The 21,033-nt window shown below is 43.4% G+C and overlaps 1 protein-coding gene across 4 annotated transcripts; it reads right to left on the reverse strand.

Moving 5' to 3' along the window:
* Positions 1-1,247: 1,247 nt before the first annotated feature.
* Positions 1,248-20,347, reverse strand: LOC127358611 (ubiquitin carboxyl-terminal hydrolase 15). Of its 4 annotated transcripts, XM_051391833.1 has the most exons (22): positions 20,219-20,347; positions 19,288-19,415; positions 18,806-18,936; positions 16,462-16,588; positions 15,703-15,848; positions 14,505-14,566; positions 13,902-13,991; positions 9,470-9,617; positions 9,022-9,195; positions 8,625-8,783; positions 8,203-8,427; positions 8,025-8,108; positions 7,485-7,579; positions 7,022-7,210; positions 6,673-6,791; positions 6,233-6,514; positions 5,835-5,905; positions 5,141-5,256; positions 4,870-5,019; positions 3,725-3,828; positions 3,069-3,157; positions 1,248-2,055 (listed from the first exon to the last, which is right to left on the reverse strand). In XM_051391833.1, exons 1-22 carry the CDS (start codon positions 20,305-20,307, stop codon positions 1,663-1,665), a joined length of 3,171 nt encoding a protein of 1,056 aa, XP_051247793.1. In that variant the 5' UTR covers positions 20,308-20,347; the 3' UTR covers positions 1,248-1,662. The 4 variants fall into 4 exon arrangements, with proteins under 4 accessions (XP_051247793.1, XP_051247794.1, XP_051247795.1 ...); XM_051391834.1 differs by lacking the exon at positions 13,902-13,991; XM_051391835.1 differs by lacking the exons at positions 18,806-18,936; positions 19,288-19,415; positions 20,219-20,347 and adding an exon at positions 17,869-18,715.
* Between the last annotated feature and the right edge of the window lie 686 nt (positions 20,348-21,033).

Raw genomic sequence — 21,033 nt, forward strand, 5'->3', positions numbered from 1 at the left:
GCGAAGAACCTATTACCATCACATTCAACCAAACCAAGAAAGGGAGCCGTGGAAAAAAAAAAAAAAAAGAAAGGGGGAAAAACAAATCTGTCCCTATAATAAAGAATCAAAAAGGCATCAACCACATACATCTGGTCAGTGTTCATTCAGCATACATTCTGGCCCTCTTGTGGGTTTAAAAAAACAAACAAAACAAAAACAGTTTGAGATGACATGGCTTTGATATAACAAACGGACAGTTAGTACGGACATTCGCACACAAGTGTGTTGGTGTGTGAGGGGGGGGCGTGCAAGAAAGACGGTGTCGATAGCGATGTGCAAAGAAAAGGCGACTGGTCTGAGATTAAGAGTTAAGGCCGAGGTGATGCAAACAAGAGATGACCCCCCATCTGATGTCAGCGAAATCACCGATGTTTCTAATCTCACAGTGCCTCCGACATGAAGAGGAGAACGAGTGCAGAGCCGCGGTAAAGCTTTTTCTTTTTAAAAAAAACGCCACCGGTGGATAACTTAAGAGGGAGAGGTGAAGAGGAGATTCGTGGCGTAGGATCGACGAGCCCGCCAGCTAACTTTTTAAACAGATATCTGTTGCCGTCCCCGCGCACTGTGTTGAGTTGATTAAGACGGAGTGCTTCTGGGACTCCTGAAACATCCTTTTGCAGATAAAATACACAGAGGACGAATCTGTTTGGTGATTCTGCAAAGTTAGCTGGATAACTTCTCAACCCTGTTTTTTTTTTTTTTTTTTTTTTTTAGGTTTTAAGAAATATAAAGTATCAGAGGAGGCCAGAGAGAGAGAGAGACAGCAAGAGCAGGACCTTAAAGGTTCATGCCAGTACACTTATAATAATCGGTCTAAAAAAAAGCAAGATCACAGCAGCAGCAGTAGCAGCAGCACAAAGCTAGGACAGTTTGGCTGTTCGACACTTTATAAAACCACACAACCATGAGCGTCACTTCTCGTTGAGGCTAGACTGTAGACGCGTCTCACCACTGGCTTACTAAAGGCAGCTTCCTAGGCTTTTTATGTGAGAAAAACCCTCTGAGAAAGACAATTGCAGTATGTCTGGCAATAATACATAAAAAAAAAAAATGGTTGGATGGTTGGTGATTGTGCAAGTTCAAAATGTTTCAGCGCATGATGAAAACCCGATATAATTCAGTGTTTAAAATATTTACAAGGTCTAAATGATAATAAAATGATGTGCCAACAATGCTCTCAAAAATATATATATATATTTTTAAAAAAAAAAGGAACACAAAAAGCGAGAGGGCGATTCAGAGTGCGACACCAGAGTACAGTGAAGCCTCATAATCAGCCCTCAATGTCGTTCAGTGAGTCTTTTCAGAGAGCAGGTGAGCAAATCCTAAAACGAATGGACGTGGCGACACACTCACACACGCTTTACACACACACACACACACACACACACACAAGTGATCCAACCACAGAGGAGGGCCCTGATTTCTTAGAGTTGCGTACCCACGGCTGCTCCCCGACCTAAACAGCCGTCATCCCCGCAGTGGCTCCGCCTGTTGAGCGGCCGAGTCCGAGCCGCCGGGTGGGACCGGTGGCGCCCGCTGCCATGCTGTGTGTCCATATGGCTTTGGATGGAAAGATCCTAGTCTCTCTCTCTCCATTTATTCCTATCCCCGTTGGCCTCAGTTGGTTTTCATGGTGACGTCTCGATTGGGCGCCTGCTCCTCTTCCTCGTCTTCCTCCTCCTCTTCTTCCTCTTCCTCCTCCTCCTCATCCTCATCTTCTTGCTCGTTGTCGTTCTTCCTGCGCCGGTTCTCGTTCGGGTCCTCCTCGTCGCTCTGAACGGCGGCGCATGCGGCGGCGGCGGACGAGGCACCCTGCGCGGAGGAGACGGTCTTTCTCTCCTGCCTCTCCTTGCCTTCGTTCTCTTCCTCTTCTTCTCCTCCTCCTCCTTCCTCCTCCTCATCCTCCTCCTCGTCCTCCTCCTCCTCCTCTTCCTCGCGGTCGAGAGCGAAGTAGCCGGTGCCCTTCACCGTGTCCTGCCGCTGGTAGAACAGCACGTAGCCTGCTTTGGACTGAAGGAAAGACAAGAATAAACAAAGTGACTCAGCTACGCATATAGTTACTGCTGCGGCTTTCGTTTTTTAAACTTGGGTCGACACTTTTAAACACTAATAACATGACCATGCAATTACTGTAATCTTTGGATAATGAGTCAACAGGGTGCTGTAGATTACATTAATTACAGCCTACCCGCGGACTTAGTGCTTGCGGACGTTTTTCTTAAGACGAACCTCCAGTAGGAACTAATCTGTCCGTCCAAGAAAAGTTCAAAGGTAAGTCTGGTGATATTCGATATTTTTCCTTATTCTCAACAAAAATATAATATCACCTGCCTTATCCTTTAAATTCCTCTCAGTTTTCTTTAGCATGCATCATCAGTCATGTCCAGAAAACAAAAACCTCTCAATGAAAATGAATTGAATATTAAAACACAAGAACAAGCACATTATTGCAATCATCTAATTTCCCTCCCAAAAGTCAAAGCATAACCACATTCTGCATTTTCATAATTTCCTCACATTATCCAAACAGCAGAAGGTGTTACCTCCAAGTGTATATCATTAAAACTATCAGCTGTGACTGCTGTGTGAATGTGATAAGTGTATTTATTTAGGAGCTGTTTGTCTAGTGGAATCATCAGTGAGTAGTGAGGTGTAAAAGCCTTTACAAACTTTCTCAACACCCCCATTAGTGTTAACACATCTTAATGTGACTCCACATGGTTGGAGTGTGTAGCTTCAATCACTGACTTGGTTGTTTATACGCACCATTTACTATATATCACAAACTGTAACAGCAACACAATAACCCAGGAAAAAAAAAGAGTCCTTGGTGCCTTGTTAGTGCTTTTTTGGGAGTATCAGCACAGCCAGACATCTTTGAGACATCACACTGTTTTGCAATGTAATAATTAATCCTAATTACTTTGATGAAATGAACCATTCTAGATAGTGTCCAGCAAAACTGCGTGTGATGAATATACAGTAGGACTGTTGGCCTGGCTTTTGCAAATGAGGACGCTCACCACTATTTGATCTTCGTTGGCAGGAGACACGCTGCTGTCATCAAAGTTGTACCACTTTCCGTCGTCTTTGTTCTTGGCGTAAGCAGTATCTGAGATTAAAAGACAAGAATGTAGCATTATACAGGTTTCCCTCTTTACTGGTGCGCAGACATTTTTGTTAAGACATACAAAGAGAAAAAGGTAATGAGGTTTCTGCTGTGTACTGTAACAGAGTAATAGAGGTACCTAATATGCACACAATCCTGACCCTGACAAATCTTGCGACTACAGCAAAAAGCTTATTTAAACAACCATATGGCTGGGTACAAATATAAGAGAATGACAATGCAAAATGCAGCAAACCTCCACTGCACTGCCTGTGGTGAGCTTCAGAGAAACAAAGCTCTGTTTGATCATGACTGACGTAACATCAAGCTTGTTAGCCTGCTCCAATCACTGGGCTTCAGCTGTCGGATGAATACCATATTTGCACAGCATGTTTCTCGATTGAAAGTGTGGTTGCATAAAGGAACCATGATAAAAGGTGCCTTGTTTAGTTGTTTACATTAAAAAAGACAACAATTCTAAATAGTATTATGCCAGCGTGACACTGAGGGTAAAATTATGGAAAGGGGGCTGTGTAAATTGCTGTGTGATTTGTGTAAAATTCTCCTTACAGTGGCCTCCACCCATCCCGCCATAGTGGTTGGACACAGCAATGAGGTCATAGCGACAGGGCCCAGAGTTGGGGTTGATCAGGAACTCAGACATGTCCAGGTCTCTGCAGGAAAAAACACATCATACAGTTTACGGTCAGGCGTCATGTGTCGAGTGAAAGAGTGCAAATAAGTCTTCAATGTTGTGCAGGAAGAATATAACTATAGAGTATGTATATAGTTCCATGCCAAAAACTAAACTAGCTCTTTATTTCTATACAGATAGCAACTCTCTTCTTAGGTATTTCACTGTATTAAAAGTAGTTTTTAATTTGGACTAATAGCAAGACATGGCAGTGCTAACAGAAGTCACACTGCTGAGTAAAATGGTATCTTGACAACCAAAAGGGTATCTGACATCTAACATCTTTATTATAATCTGCAAATGTTACAAATTTTTGCTGGAAGATCGTAGAGCAAAGGATAGCAATTCAACCTTGTGTCAAATAGAAATACTTATTTAGTGATCAGTGATACCTGAAATGGTGGAAAACCATGTAGAAAACATGATGGAAATGTGGAATTTATGTTTATTTCGTGTATTATTTGAAGAAGGTTGCAGTCTTCTCACATTTTCATCTCTTCAGGGGAAGTTTGAGTCACGTGCTTCATGTATGTCAGAAATTATTTGCTGAATCTGTTTCTGCTGCACTTTGTAGTATTGTATTTTTTTTTTTTAATTTTAAGCTTTTTTTGCTGAGCTTCCTTCCAGAGCAAATTGAAATTGCTCATGAAAACAGGTGGATGGCAATGTTTTTCATAATGTGACACACTTCCAAACAAAATGACAAAATATACACTGTGGAGGCTGACAAATCATCAAGTTTGCAAAACTTCATATTTATCTTATTTTACTAAAGAAAATCATAAGATGAGTCTGTGTTTAAACCCTTACTGTACATGAGACTATTCATCTATACGTATGTACTGTGGGCCTGCATATAGTGTATGTGGATGAAGTGAAACGGGTGAAAGAACGGATAAATTGCTGGAAACAGTGTTCTGCTGCAGAGATTTATTGTCTATGTGTGTGTGTCTATGTGTGTTTGTGTGTGTGTGTGTGTGTGTGTGTGTGTGTGTGTGTGTGTGTGTGTGTGTGTACGCACCTGAGTGGGAAGTCAACAAGGGAGTCCAGTTTATCCCTCATGTAACGACTGTATGAGAAGCGTTTCAGATGGACCACCAGCACCGGCGGCAGAGACCACAGGTCCAGCTTTTTAGTGGCCTGTTGGTGCTGCTTACAGTTTGGACAGTACCTGTGAGACCACATGCACATTTTCATGTTAGCAGATGCAGCTGACCCCACGTGTTGCAGCATCTGGGCTGACAGCTTGGTGTCACCCGCTTGTAACTTGTTCGGTTTGAGTGTTTTCTCACCATGGGTCCTCTGCTCCCAGTTTTTCCTTTGTGGTAAAAAGTTCGATGCAGTCCTTCAGCTTGAAGAAAGCCTTCTTCTGAGGCTTGTACTCCATGCTCTCATGCTTGTCAAAGTCCTGCACACACACACACACACACACACACACACAGCTGTTAGAAAACACTACTCAGAGCACTGTTGTGTCTCCCTGGACATGGATTACATCCCTATCCCAAAATAGAACAAAACAATGAATACTTTACTTTGACATGGCCTTATGTGAGTTCTGTGTACTTAGTATACTTTCCACAAGTTAAAATATGGACTAATAACGTGTCTTAAGGACATCTTAAAACTATTAGAAACGACAGATTAAACCCTTTTACAGGACAGCTTTGGTGGATGGACAGAGAGTAAATATTTACAGTTATTAAAATTTACAAAGCAGAAACACAGACCACCGCCACGCTGCTTATTCATTGCATCTTGCAGGGAGCAAGGTGGAGGTTTAACACCTTTCTCAGGGATGCAGTGGCTGCTGCGGGCATCAACTCTGTAACCTTTTGATTACAAGACAGTTACGCTTGTTAACCATAACTTCCTGCTGTTCCTGTCTGGGTGACATCGCCATATTTTGTAACGTGATGGTAGACAGCACTGCAAAGTGAAGCACTGCTGCTCTGCTAACTTAATACTGTATGTTTCTGGCTTTACCTCGACAACGGTCTCATCAAAGTACTTTTTCTTGATCTCTGGTTCCCAGTCCAAGGAGAGATAAGAGCGATCTGTTAAAAAAAAAAAAAAAAAAAAAAAAAGGGGGGTTAGTCAGTTATTTCATCCATTTATTTACAGGGTCATTTATTCTAGTGCTTACAAAATGATTCATTAACTTCTCTGAGCTTTGATTAAATGATATATTCATAATCCATGCAAAATGTGATTTGAAAAATGTGACTACCTAGTTCTAATAACACTAGGATAAAAATGAACACATAACAATTAAAACAACTGGATACTGTACTAGATGATGAGTCTGAATATATTTTGCTTAAATTTTGAATTTGAGGACATTATGTGTCTTCTTTTATTCCCTGCTTCAGCTCGGTTCCCACCACTGAGTCGGAGGTGTCCCTCGTCGAAGCGGATCTGCCTGGTGTCCTCCTTGATGAGGGAGAAGTCCGTCTTGCCCATGTTATTGAACTGGAATGTAAAAAGTCTCTTTCTGTTGTGCCCGGCCGTCTGCTGGCTTTTGGTAGAGTTCTGAGGGCCGACCACTCCGTTCTCCAGCTCGTTGTCCCCACCCACAGAGTCCTCTGACTGGCTATTGTCATTCTCAGAGGGCAGCTCCTGATCCTGACTGGACTCGTCGTCCTGCTCATCGGTCTCCATCTCGCCTGAGGAGGGAACGGACAAGATTGTTTCAAGGACTTTAATGGTGTTTAATAACAAATGCTGTGTGGCACTAATAAAGTAGGACATTTCAAAAGATGTTACAGGTCAATCAAGTATTTGATTGTAACATGTCTATGTGTGAGGGTGTTTGTGCACTCACTCGGCGACCCCTCCTCCAGCAGTCCATTAGTGGCGTTACCATTGACAGTGTGTTGTTTGGATGGCTGCGTCTCTTCACAGTCCTCTTCCTCCTCCTCTACTGAAGATCGCACAAACCGGCTGCAAACCCAAAACCATTTTTAGTTTAAAAAAATTAAAAGACTAGTCTGTTTTGTTTTTTTTTATCAAGCAAAATTACTTTTTTCTAAAGTTCTTCCGATTGCTTCTTGATTGCCTGCCAAAGTGGTTTAACTTATACTTATACTGCCATCAAAGTTGAACATTAGGCTAATATATATATTAGGATAATATTCAATTATATGATCAAACACAGAGACAAATGGATGTACCAGAGGCGCAGGAGGAGCATGTTGTAGAGTTTGTCTTCACTGAGGGTTCTGGGGACGGCGATGAGGAAGGGCTGTCCAAACAGCGGCGTGCTGGTGTGGTTGTAGCCCGACTGTTTGTACTTCTCCCTTAGGTGAACCGGGATCACTACATGGTCTGTATCCTCCACCTTGTTCACCGCCAGCTCAAATCTGCAGAGAGAGGCACGGTCATTGGATACATGTTAGCACCAAGAGTTTAAAGAACAGCCAGCTGTTCTATGCTTTAAATCTCCGGAATGACAAAGTCAAAATAATCAATAGGTTTATCAAGCAATCAGAAATTAAATGAAATTAAATGATAAATCTGTGAAATTACACCATGCATTAGGGGTAAAATCAGTTCTTTTACATGGCAAATAAACTCCAATTTAGATAATGCTGTTTCAACAATTAGATAACAGAATCAGCCAAGCTCGACACTCACACATAGATATCATCTCTCTCCATGATGCTGCTGAGGTTCTCGTTGGTAGCGAAGATCCGGTGGAATCGGTGGTTGTAGATGTCAGTTACAATCATCTGGGGGATAAAATAAAAATCAAGACAAAGGAATCAGAGGACTCTTGGAAATGTAGGCTGATTTAACTGATATATAATATATATCCCTGGTGTTATTTGGTGCACTATTACAGCAGAGTAAATATTTTGGACAGTATAATTCAATATGAAGGCAAAAAACCTATTCGAGCTTAATTAACTTTGGGCTGGAAAGTGTTGTTTCATTTGCACCTTCTGTACTGATTCCCTCTCTTCTTTTGCATTGTTATTCAGCTCCTTTGCTCTAAAAGGAAAAGGATACAAACATTTCCCCCGCTAGCTGTTGAGGATGGGTGGGCAGGGACAGTTTAAAGGGGAATAGACTATTTTGGTCTGTGCTGTGTGGGGAGATGTCAGCATTATAGTGTGATGGCTAATAAGAGTGCAGGGTTACTGCAGAGAGCAGAGCTGATGGTGATGTTTATACCTTCTCGGCAGGCACCCCAGACAGGTTGGAGAGGGAGGTACACAGGTCAGAGATGTAGCCCACCTTCGGCACGGTCAGCTTGTACTGAAACAGAAACGCCACCCGTAAACTACTGTCTCGCATGAAATCATAATGCCAAGATTGCTGCACTTCAGGTGCTTTTATCCAGGCATGTTACCTGCGTGGGTTTGGCCAGAGGGTCCAGTCTGACCAGATAGACTTCTAGAGTGCGTTCCTTCTTCATGGGCAGGGGTAGAGTCAAGTAGCAGAAAGGATCAAAGGTCACAGAGACCTTCGAGCACACAGGACACACCAGGGTGGACTTGAAAAGGCCATGGAAGATGTCCACAATGATGGAGTCGTTTCTCTTGATGTGGTTTTCCCACGCCTCCTCTGCCACCACCTAAGATAAACAGCAAAGCACAAACGAGCTATTATACAAATCTAAATAAAACATAACATTTTGAAAAAGGAGACAGTGCTTATCTGCAGTACAGAATAATCTAATTTTTCTATCTATTTATTTTAAGTATATACTAATGTAAAATGTGAAAATACATCTATTTAGTCATGATGAACCATATCCTCCTATTATCTCACCTTATCTGGCCTGCCGTTAGCGTCCTTCAGCTGGATGTAGGGCTTCTTTCTGATGCGGTTCAAGTCCTCGTGAAGGCCGTCCAGGAGAAAGGCCAGCAGCTCGTGAGAGTCCTGCTGTTGGTAGCCCGAGAACTGCGGAGCGAAGCGGCCCACCTGGGTCTGGACGATGTTAAACACATGAGGAAAATGCCATGGGGAGAGGTACAAAGACAGAAGGACGAAAAAGAAAGACTAGGATATCTAACTAGCCTAACAACTACTGTGGGTGACACAACGATAGCACTTTTACAGACCATATGTCTCATATGTATAAACAGTACACCGTTTTGAATCCAACATACAAAACACCTTAGAGAATTTTACAATCTTTCTGACCAAAGTATTTCCAGGTAGTCACCTTGAAAGGCCTTGGGGTGACGTAGCTGTATTTGCCCGACCACAGCTGCTTGATAAGCTCGGCGTAGGCTTTGGCAATCTCCCCCTTCATGCCCAGCGGGTTGTCCTCATTCAGCTCGTCCGTGTACTTGTCTTTGAGGAAGTACTCAGTCAGTGGAGGGATATTGCTTAAACACTGCAGGGGGCGCACAAGCAGGAGAGGACAATAATCAGCAAAGGTTGGATTAAGGCTCTTCACAAGATCTGTATTTCAAACTTCCATTCCTAGGTCTATGAGTACAAAGTGCAGTCATACTCATTTCTGCAGCATACTCATTTCTGCAGCACTCTTATAATTCTCTTATAAATTCTTCTAGACTATGAACTAACCTTTGAAGACTTGGAAAGAATCAGAATAACTTTACATACTTTCCTAGACTGTGCTGAGGTCCCTGAAGACATGCTGTTACCTGCACTGCAGAGTTCATGAAGCAGGTGTTGCCTAGGTTGGAGAGTCCACAGAGGCCTGAGCGCTCACTCTGCCTACTCTGGTCTGAGTAGTCATAGCTGTTGCTGTAGGGGTGGTAGGACGGCAAACTATAGCTTGAATTCTTCACACTGTGCAATAAACATACAAAAGCACAAACAGGCAGGTTATATAAGGTTGGATAGGGTTTGTCAATCTGCTACAAGCAAAGCAAAAGGTTTAAACCGCCTACTGTAAATGTAATACTGCCACATTTATGTTAGTTAACCAGGTATATAATGTTAATACTCAGCAATACATTAAAACCACCAGGCAACATACAGCTTCAGTTTCCACTATTTCCTCCTCGACCAAAAAACCAAACTTCAATCCAAACCTATGAACCCCCACCCCAAAAAAGACACTCTCAGGCTTCCTACACAATCAGAGTGTTTAAAGCTAGGCCAAATGCAGCAATCAGCAGACCTCTGGGAGGGCTGCAAGGCAGTGTTGGTCGTTTCTGGCTCCCACTGGTCAAGGGAAACAGCTGAGATGGCGGTGGAGGCAGTGGCCTCGCAGTTCAGCACACGGTGGTGGTCCACCCTCCTGCTGTCCAGCTCCACCGCCTCAGGCCTCAGGCACCACCAGCAACACAGGAGCATGACATCTCAGCCCCGCCCCGGCCCACGCCGGCCCGCATGTCCGCACGAAACCGAACGACCGGCAGCCTGGAAGGGGTTCGGATGGGGTTCGGTTCGGAGTGTGCGGTGCATGCAAAGCCTGGGTTTTAGAGGCCGGGAAGGAAAGTCCAGCTCCAGTCTCCACTGTGGAGTCCAAATGTTAACTCAGCTAAACACAGTGCTGCTCCAGTAGCAGTTAGGATACAGTCCGAATCAAGTTTAGGCCTAAATTTGACTTCCAAGTCCAGCACAGGCCAATAACCAAACCACAGAACGCATCAACATACAAAAACACACACTCTTCCTCTTTCTTGGAGCTAACTAAGCAGCTCCCCTCCTCTCTTCTCCCCCCTTCTTCTTTTTCGAGCACGACCGCCTGTCATCTTGTTATCCTCTCTGCCTCAGATTCCTTCCCCCTGTCCTGTCCTGTCCTGTCCTCTGGTCTTCTGCTCCTCCCTCTGGCCTGCCTGCTGCTCTCTGCCGCTCTACGGCTACCAGCAGATATTTATAGCAGCATCAGCAGCAGCAAGGATGCTCAAGACTACTGCTACCGGAGCTAGAGGTGCACAGTGAGAGAGAGAGAGAGAGAGAGAGAGAGAGAGAGAGAGAGAGAGAGAGAGAGAGAGAGAGAGAGAGGAGGGAGAGAGGGAGAGAGAGGGAGAGGCAGAGAGAATGGGGGGAGGGGCGGACAGTAGGGGGGGCTGACAGAGGAGAAATGAGATGGGGATGGAGGGAGCAGCTGATCCACTGCATCCAGCTGAGGCTGCAGTATTCACAGGTCTGACGCTCTGACTTAGTATCTCTCCACCCCTCTCTCTCTCTCTAACACAGATATACAATATACACACACACATTAACTCATGCCAACACACCATTTATCCCCTTTTCTCACACATTATATTGCGTTGTCTCTCATCTCGAAAGACTAACACACAAATTCTCACTCTCACCCCCCCTCCCCCCCTCTGTTAAATTACACCTTATGACCGACACTGTTAGCACCCCTCCTAGAGTATTCAAGTGCACACTTTGACACTCCCTCTTTCATCCTCTTTAATATGCCACGGCTGTCTGTATGTCCTCGTTTAAAAGGGGGAGGGTCTAAATAAATAAACTAAAACCTGGAAAAAGGGCTGGTTTCATCACCCTGTATGTGTGTGTGCACGGAGGCAGGTGATGAGAGGAGGAGCAGGAGCAGGAGCAGATGAAATGTATTCTGAAGGTCACTTGGACTGCAGAACGTGTGCATCGCAATGAGCTCAGGGGAGAGGAGTGGTAAAGAGACCAAGAGACAGAGACAGAGAGAGAGAGAGAGAGAGAGAGAGAGAGAGAGAGAGAGAGAGAGAGAGAGAGAGAGAGAGAGACTGCCTGCCAGAATCAGGGGACACCGCCTAGTAAGACAGTGACACTTACTGCTGTTACAAAGCATTGCTACTAAGGCTAAACCGACCAGGCCAAAAACCGCAAAATCAAAAAGACAAGTGTTATGTAATGCGGGAACAGTTCAAATGAAAAAAAAAAAAAAAAAAAGCCCCATGCATAATTCAGAGAAAACGACAGCTCTGGCACTACAGTGAATCAGGGACAGGGGAGCTGCTGGGAGTGAAGATCCAATTTCCCCAAGTCACCCACTCTGTGAATTCAACAATCCACCAACAATATGCAGGAAAAAATATGCCACTGCTATCAAACAATATAAAGCAGAGCTGTGAAATGACAATGTGTAACTACACTCCCAACTGTACAAATGTAAGTACAGTATGAGGCAGCAGTATGGTGTACTGAAAAAAATTGGAGAGATTTTCTTCAGCTAGTGAGTGTAGGAAGGACAGGTTCACTTCAATTCAACACCTTCCTTCTTTGTCAATATTGATTTTTCAGGGTGGCCAAGCTTCGGGCTATTATTTCTGCATTCCAACAGTATCAAAAAAAAAAAAAAAAATGCAATGCAGACCAGAGTGTCTATATCTACAGACGCACACAGAAACACTCCAGCATGCAGTAAATCACACACAGAAGGTGGGAAGGAGGGGACAGTGAAAATCTACTGGACAGCAGAGGCGAAAGCTCCACCCACAGGCGAGCAGTGCTCTCTAGCAGAGGGCAGACAGAGCCGCTAGGTCCCATTGCCTCAGCGACAAACCTTCATATAGGCTACAACATTTTCCAGAAAAACAGGAACAAAGTTGGAAAAAAAGTGAGCTGTAATTCATTTTGGCACTGCAGGAAATCTCGACTGATGGACTGACGGTTGAGATGGTGCTGTGATTTGACCAAATTCGCAACACTTAGTGGTTAGCACTAGAGCTGCATGATTAAGTATATCCTGGGATTTTTTTGTTGGAGTGATTAACAACAACTTTATTTGTTTAGCAAATGACGTGATATCTCTGAAACTCCTGATGTGGTATATTAACTTACGTTACACGCATTGGCGACTGTTGAATGTGCAACCAAAACCAAAGTAAAGATTGAAATGTGGGCATCTTCCGAGATGATTTTAGATTATTTCCGTTAACATTTTGAAATTTTAATTACATAAACAATAAAAGTAAAGACGCCTTCATACTGAAAACTGCACAGGGGCTCCACTGAGGGCGTACTGCTTCAGGTACCGGTGAGACCTTAAATTAGACCCAGGATGACCAGTCTGAGCACCAGATCCATGACTTTCAAGGCTCATCAGATGCATAAACACTGCACGCCTGTGTATAAAACAGGATTTAATAAAAGGCACCTCTGCTGCAACGCTGGACTGACCTCATTCAAATGTGGGGGACTGCATTTTTCAGTCAGTCCAAACGCTGCCCGAGAAGGAGATGCGGGCCAAGAAATCTTACATAGGCCATCTTTAAAAGATACAGCAATAAATAAAGTAGAAATATTGATCACACCTAGGAAAATCCTTCTGAATTTGAATGTGAAAACAATTATAAACAAAACTTCCCATGCACTGCCAACAACAGTCAGCTACTGGACGATGTAGTATAAAATCTGAATGAACCACTGCACACTCGAATGACTTTACTGGGATTTATTGAAGAGCGGATAAATAAATAAATCACAGTAAAGTCATTCCGGAAAGCGATGAAAACTATTTAGTTAATTGAAATAGATTTGTGGATATTCTGCACCAAGTCTGTGTCAAGCTCGTTGCTGTGCCCCAAATACATTGCAGATGTTTTATTATTTGAATGGTGTGATTGAGTGTTGAGAGTCTTGAGAGTATGACGGTAATGGGTAAAATAATTATCAAATTAACCGTAATCATGCAGCCCTAGACAGAGCTATTAATCAGTAAGGTAGAAAATCAGATGCAAAAAAATGAACGCTGAGTAAGGCGCCCAGCGGCACCAGTGGGCCATTTATAGAGAGCACTGCTGTCGCTGAAGAAATTTCGAAAAGAGATCAATCCCTTGCAAGCCCGGTCCCCCTCCCCCTCCCCTTCCCCCTCCCTGCTATCAGCTCTTACAAACTGCATCATCACGAGGAAGATTTAAGCCCCGAACCACAGCCAGAGATAGACCTGTGCAAGACAAAGTTCGACAAACTTCCTACTGGGATACTGGAGTGGAAACTGAACTGAGGTCACTGCAGACTTTCTTCAGCCCACTACAACTTTATAAGCCAATTGGATCTGAACTTCCACCAAGGTTAATGTGAAGATTTGTTCTGAGCAATACTCCAGGGCTCTGTCTCTGGCTGTTGGCATCCAAACCCACCCCTTAGCTATTCAAACCCACTACTAAGCCTTACTTCCTGCTGTTGAAGCTGCTGTTATGATTGTTTGTGAGAGATGAAGGCGAGATCTTTGGCAAAGCAGAGAGATTGGAAGCACCAGATGACCTTCAAAAAAGATAAAGAATAGATCATGAGTTAGAGTAGAGAAAATAAGGTGCTGTTCCAGAGAAGGTGTGCCAGTGTCAATTAAATAAAACTGAGATGAATTAAATTAAATAGAGGGATATGTCAGCAACAAAACGTCAAGCAAAAGAGGTAGTCTGAGGCAAAGTCATAGAGAGAGGAAATTTTTGAAGATGATGGGGTGCTGTAGTGACATAGCACGGAAATTAAAAAAAAAAAAAAGTTTTACACAATTCAAATTTGCAATTTCCAAAGAGAAGCAATTGAAAGGTGTTTTAGACAGCGTCCCAGACGAGGAAGTCTGGTGCTGTGTCACATCTGACTGCGTGAAAAGTCCTTAGCAATTAAGTAGTACACTGCCTATGTGCAATCCTTTGGTAAATCAACAGTAGTTGTTTGTCTACAGTATGTAAATTGCGTTCTATTTCTGTGGTAACTTTTGTCCCTTCAGACAACAAAGCAATATAAGCCAGGTGATGTAAGCCGTTCACTCACTTGGGTGCCGTGGAGCCTCGGGGCCATGTGCCATCCTCATTCTTCTGCTCTATTACGAGAACCTGTGGGAGACAGCAGAAAGAAAACAGTTCTCCATCTGCTTCCACTAGTGTAAACGTTTAAGTATTTGCATCCTATACTCTGGGTCTACTGAAACTGAAGATGTAAAAAAATTTTTAATGTGAATAGTTGCATTAATCTTGAGTGGGGTTTTTTTATATCAAATTTAGAATTTACATGGTTAAAAAAACATGACATGACATAAAATCAAAACTGGTCATCCATAAACTGTTGTTAGTTTTTCTAATAGAGAAAAAAAAGGCAGCCGGATGGATCTTATCCTCTGTTTAACTCTGTCTGAGGCTCAGCAATCCCCTGGAACTGCTGCGGGCGAACGGGACGGCCCTGCGATCTGAAGTCCACCGACTCGCTGTGGCCAGGTGTCTACATTAATCTAGGCTTGTACAGAAGCTGTGTCTGCTCTAGTCAACTGCCAGGTGGATGCCAGGACATATGTGCACGGTTTAAGCAGCTTACAAGGAGAGGTTAAGTGCTTTGCGTGGCAGCTGACACACAGATGTTTTGAAGCTGTGACCGTCTCATTTACGGGACAGTCTTGTTGCATTGTGTTAACATACTGTAACCCCACAGAAACTCTACTGTATATTATTTTCATATTAATACGTTCCTGCATTGCTGTTCTCCACCACTGTAGAGTTTGAAATTTTTTGCATTTGTTGCTCCGACCACACTGTGTCAAGGTTTTTCGGAGCCTGAAATATTTTCCTTATTTTAATATTATTATTATTATTATTATAAGGGCAAGTGTTTACCCAGGAGAGAAACTATGAGATAGTAAAAAGACGAGAGATTACATGGCTCAAAAAAAGTTAATTCAGTTGTTTTTTATTAGAAGGCCCTCGGCAGGTCATAATAACCTCTTGGATACAGATTCAACAAAGCAGAAAAATTAAGATTTTCTGAAACTCCACTCTGCTGTTGCCTAAAAGGGCTGACTGGCAGAGAGCACAAATCAGGAAAAGCTATCTGATAAGGGTTATTGAAACTAGAGCATATTTCACTGAGCTCAGGAATAATAACTGTCTACATAGCAAGCCATATTTGGACAGCTCTGTGTCGATTTTGTCAAGGAAATTTCTTTTTGGCTGACTCCAGATGAAACTAGAGAAGTCCTTACCTGTCCTTGGTAGAGGCCGGCGTCTTGAATGGTGCTGTCAGGTTTGTTGAGAGGCTCAAAGGTGTTGCTCATGTACCTGTTCCACAGCCGGGTCTCCTTCTCATCGGGGATGGTAAACAGCTTCCGCATCTCCTTCTCTATCATGTCTGCAGCAAAGCGTGAATATTATCAAAAACATAATAATAAATTGTGGTTCACATTATATGATTAAAAACAGAAATAGCCAGAGGTTTACCAACACTAGAAAGATAAAAGAGGGCACATGGTTGACAGATGCTTTTATAATGAAAAGTGGTTTAATTCATGGAGGCAGTGAAGAGAATGTTTGAGAAGCCATTTTGACTTTGATTTAATACTGTAAAAGAGCGTCTTATTTGCGTGGGAGGGTTATTAGTGATGAAAACCACGGTAACAAGTAATGCCAGGTAAGATCTTTCATCATCAACCGACCACATTTGTTTAAAACTTATGCAATAACTTAAGAATAACATGACATTAATGCTTTTTGTGCACTGTACACTGTGTGTGTGGGAGAGAGACAGTGTGTGTCTGAGCATGTTTCTGTCTACACATCCTCTATACTTCACAAACAGGATCATGACAGTTGCCTTAATCAAAACAAAAGGGTAAATTAAAAAGTAGTGGAAATCTAAGTTGAAATCTAGCTGCATTCAGGTCAACTTGGAGCTCCTTGGAGGTCACTTGAGTATGAACAGCAGTGGTAAATAAGACAGTTACTCCAGAGTGACTCAGGCCTACCTATTGTGTCAGCTTTACTGAAGCGTCTGGTGATCACATTGTCGATGTTGCTGTCTTCACAGAGCTTCAGCTCCGTCAGGTACACCTCCACCTTGCAGTGCTTCACAAACATACCCTGTTCTACCACCTGGAGAAAAACACAGGGGAAATATTAACTGTCCACATAATCTAAGAATGAATACATAATTAATCAAATACAAATATATGTAATTTATCATTATCAACTGTCAATATTAAACACTATATGTACTTATAGAATATTAGCAGTAATTGTATAAATGCATTCTTACAAAGGTGGCTCCAATGAGAAAGACACAGGCATAATATACTAGCACTCCTCACGATAATTCCACATATTCTCAACAGTTTTTAAAGTTACCAAGAAAAAGTGTGGAATTTGAAGACATTATGTAGCAACAGGTACATGTTAAGACCCAATAAGGTGGAACCAAAGACAAATATCATTCTATCAGATGAAAATACAACCTCCCGCTTATCATGATACAAATATAGAGCTTTTACAGCTGATCAACCAAAACATCGAACACCAAAACCAAAATGGTTATTTTATGAATGAGTGGTAAGCTTGCTACAAAGCACACACTTACTTGACCTCATTCTAATTATTTAATTGTAGTCTCAAACAATGTAAGGTATCTGGTAAATTTGGGGTTGTACTAGCTTCTGTGTCTCATGGAGAACGAAGTACAGTCTGGTGGCCTGGTTGCCACTCATCTGGCGTCCTGATATGAGCACAGTCAGAGTGAAGTGCCTAAATTAGCAGCACCTCGTGGAAACAGCTGAGGGGTCCCAGCCTATTTATTTCACCGCTGAGCCCCTCTGACACACACACACACACACACACACACACACAGACAACTTCCCAAACCTCCCTGAGAACTGCAATAGTCATGCACACGCACACACGCGGCTCAGATTCTCCCCCACACCCCTCCCCTACCCATACCCCGATACCCCGGTGGGCCCACCCTACCCCTCAGCACAACACCCATGTGTTTGTAAACTCGGAGGAAAAGCCCGACTCATCGCCAAACTCTGACAGAATTTCTCAAATCAGAGCCAAGGCTAAAACCATTTACCCCACCCACACCCCACTCCTCCCAAACTGGTTATGCCTCTCGCGCTCCTCTCAGAAGCTTTCACGCTGCTTCTCTCAGTGTGACCTCAGCCGGCATTCCTCCACTTCAAAAAACAAGGACACGCAGGAACACTCCACCGGTGTTGGCAATCAGACCACAAGAGGACAACGGAAGGAAACATAGCGACAAACCCGTGACTACAATCCTCCTAAATCCATTTTAACGTTTGTGTTTTCCCCTGCCCCTCAAGAAGACAACCCCACAGAAGAAACAAAGAGTTGAAAAAAAGAGAAAACTAGTAATGAACCTCCTGCATGTTGTGTGTCGCAGATCGCTCCATGTAGCTTTTCAGTCATCCAGAACGTTGCCTGAAAATAGAAACCCCGCGGCCACCCGATACGTCCCACGACATACATGGCAAAATGGGAGGGTCAGTGGAAGGGGGGGAGAAAGAACGAGAGAGAGAATGATAGAGGAACCTCTTCTAGCAGCCATGATGCCATGACTAGTGAGATTTTAAGTAGGGGATCTGATACTGTATCTACTGTTAAGTTGTAGCCGCCATCATGAAGTATTCCACTGACCAATCAATTGCTAAACACACATACAGTTAAACAGTGGTTTGTTTCTACAAAATCTGCGTGAGAGTACCTAATTAGGCCTAAAGTAAGCCATTGCAGTTCATGACAGAAATTAATAAAATGCTGATGGTAAATTAATGAAAAGTAAAATCATGGTTGCTTCCTGTTCATATGTTCATACATCGTAAATATCTAATATATCAGTATTATCTTTATTTGTTTCCAGCTCCTGTGCACAGTGTATCTTTGTACATCTAACTGACCCATCAGGATCAACCAATCAATACCTTCTACAGCACTTCTCATGGTTACACACAAGCCACAAGTATTTTATTACAAACTAAATATTGGGCCAAACTGTCTTTTGCTATTCTTCTTCTTGAAAATGTATAATGAGCAGCAGAGACGTATCAGGAAGTAGTATAGTTCTTTAATATAATTTGTTGGTGTCTTTTATGTTAGGTAACACTATTGCAGAACTCAAGTGTTAATTCCAAATGTGCTGCACTTGACGATATCCCAATCCACTATAGCTACCAACCACAACCATTACAAAGCTTCAGGAAAAAACCGCCTATGCTGAAATTATATAATACAGTGAGCAAAACACTCTCCATCCATACAATCCATTCATAACATTATTATTCGCGGCTGAACCCTTACCTTGCGTGCAATTGGCTCCTGACCTTCTGTCAACCCATACCAGCTGACAAGCTTATTCCAGCCCTCCGTTGGGACCAAGATGTAGTCAAGCTCATCGATGAGGTGCTCCTTGATGGCGAGCACATCCCCATCTAGGGGTAGGGAGGCGATGGGAGAAAGGGTGAGAAACGAGCAGGCAGACAGAGGGAGGGAAAGCACATTTTGCGACCCTGCGCTGTCTGTCTCACACGACACACAACACACAAAAGGAAAAAGGTATGCTGGAGAGCTTTCTATGAACCCCCGCCCTCCAAAACGGCTACTCTATGGCGTCTGTCAACAATGTTGTTTTTGTTCTCTTTTCCTCTGAACTCTTTGTTGCTACTTCCAGAATGATAAAGCTATACTGACCAGGGGTCCATATAGCATAAAGGCCACACAGTGATTACAGGGATCCTTATGGCGATTCAAGGTCCAAGAAAGTGATGCATCATCCGTCTTACCTCTGAGGAGACCAGAGTTATCGACTGGTCCTGGGTACACATTCTGGTCACCCATCTGGTATTTGTCCCAGCTGTCAAATCCCACATATTTCTTCCACTGTTTGAACCAGTGACTGTCCACAAGGTACCTGCAGAGAAGGCAAGCAGTATTATTTCAGCTCTGATAAAGCAAAGATTGGGGTGGGGATTGGGGTGGGGGGGCACTGCTTATCAGTCTGGATTGTTCAAGAGTCATGCAACACGCTTTAAAAAGGTGCCAACCAAGGCGTTTGTATTCCCTTTTACATGTTAAATGGTGATAATAGAAATACTTGGGCAGGTGAAGGCTACCTTGCTGTCAGCACTCTTAATAAATCTGCCTCTGATAGGCTCATATGACACTGATTGAGAGTGGTAACAGTAGCAGTGTTAACGCCGACTTGAGTTCAGGTTGCCGCATGCCTGGCCAGCTGGCTCTGTGATTTTGACAGTTGCTTCTTTTCCGACTCCGCCCTGCAGAAGTCGACGGATGAACCCACAGACGGGCAACCCACTTGGAGCTCCGGCAGACTAGCCAATCAGCTATTAGCCTGCTAACTAAGATCACACAAGACGAGCTGTAGCCTCAACTGAGATCGTGTCATCAGATAAAACGCGAGACGTTGATTTTGGAAATAGCGAACAAATTCACCAGAGCACAACACATAATGTATAAAGACACGTGAGGTCTATTGTTCTTCATTTACAGTTTAATTGCTTCCGTTAGCTGAAGCAACGCTAGCCTGCCAAGCTGACACACATGAAGCTGACAGGCTCCCGTTAGCTAGCTCGGAGCTAACTGTCAACACGGCCCGTCGCCTCGGCTTTCTTCTCCTTCGTGGCGTTGACAGCCACGGCAGAGCCAGCCCACGGCCACGCTGCGTCTTGAAAAGGGTTTCAGCTTCAGTCTTACCATGTGTCTCCCTTTCGTAGCTGTGTTTTCAACAGTGCCGCGACCTCTCCTCTCTGGGTATCCAGATCAGCCGCTCCTCCTTCCGCCATCTTTCCTCGGACATCACCCGCTGCATGGTGGGAAAGTGTGGGGCGTCACCGAGGCACGTAAAGTTAGAGAGTGACGCTGCTGTTTTCAGCCAATCATCGAGTCGCCGACAGAGCAGGAGAAGCATGACACCCAGTGGAGGAATTATTCTAGAAAAATTATCCAAAACTGCTCTATCATTGTGTCTGCACAGCCTTCATGACGCCTGAGAAAGTGTACCCCTTTAAAACACAGTCTTCATTAAGCACACACCTCTTTGTCCAGCCAGGGGCATTATATCATTGGACATTTTGAACACAACATGTAATGCGTGGAGTCAAATACCTCATTTCATAAAGAATGTGTCAGTGGATTTGATCAGAAATCATACACTCTCTCTCCTATTGTGAAGTGCATATTTTCTGTATTTTGCTGAGGACATCCTGGAAGTCATTTACACAGCGATGATAGCATGTGTGGGCTCATTATGCACATTTTACAAAGTCAACACCTGCTGGGCTCTATCACACTCACTAATGAATGTGTAAAGCAAGCAAAATCATTATGAGCACACAATGTTATGTCAGTAGGTGAAAGGGGTTCTCCGGTGATTCAGTATTGCACTTCATACAGTTCATACAGTACAGGGGACTTTAGATAAGAAATAATAATGGTGAAGATTTCAGCAGCAGAGGGAGAGATATCCAGACTTTAGTCCCGAATATGGTCATACACTTCCCATGATGTAA

This window comes from Dicentrarchus labrax, unplaced genomic scaffold (assembly GCF_905237075.1).
Source record: "Dicentrarchus labrax unplaced genomic scaffold, dlabrax2021, whole genome shotgun sequence".
NCBI lineage: Eukaryota > Metazoa > Chordata > Actinopteri > Moronidae > Dicentrarchus > Dicentrarchus labrax.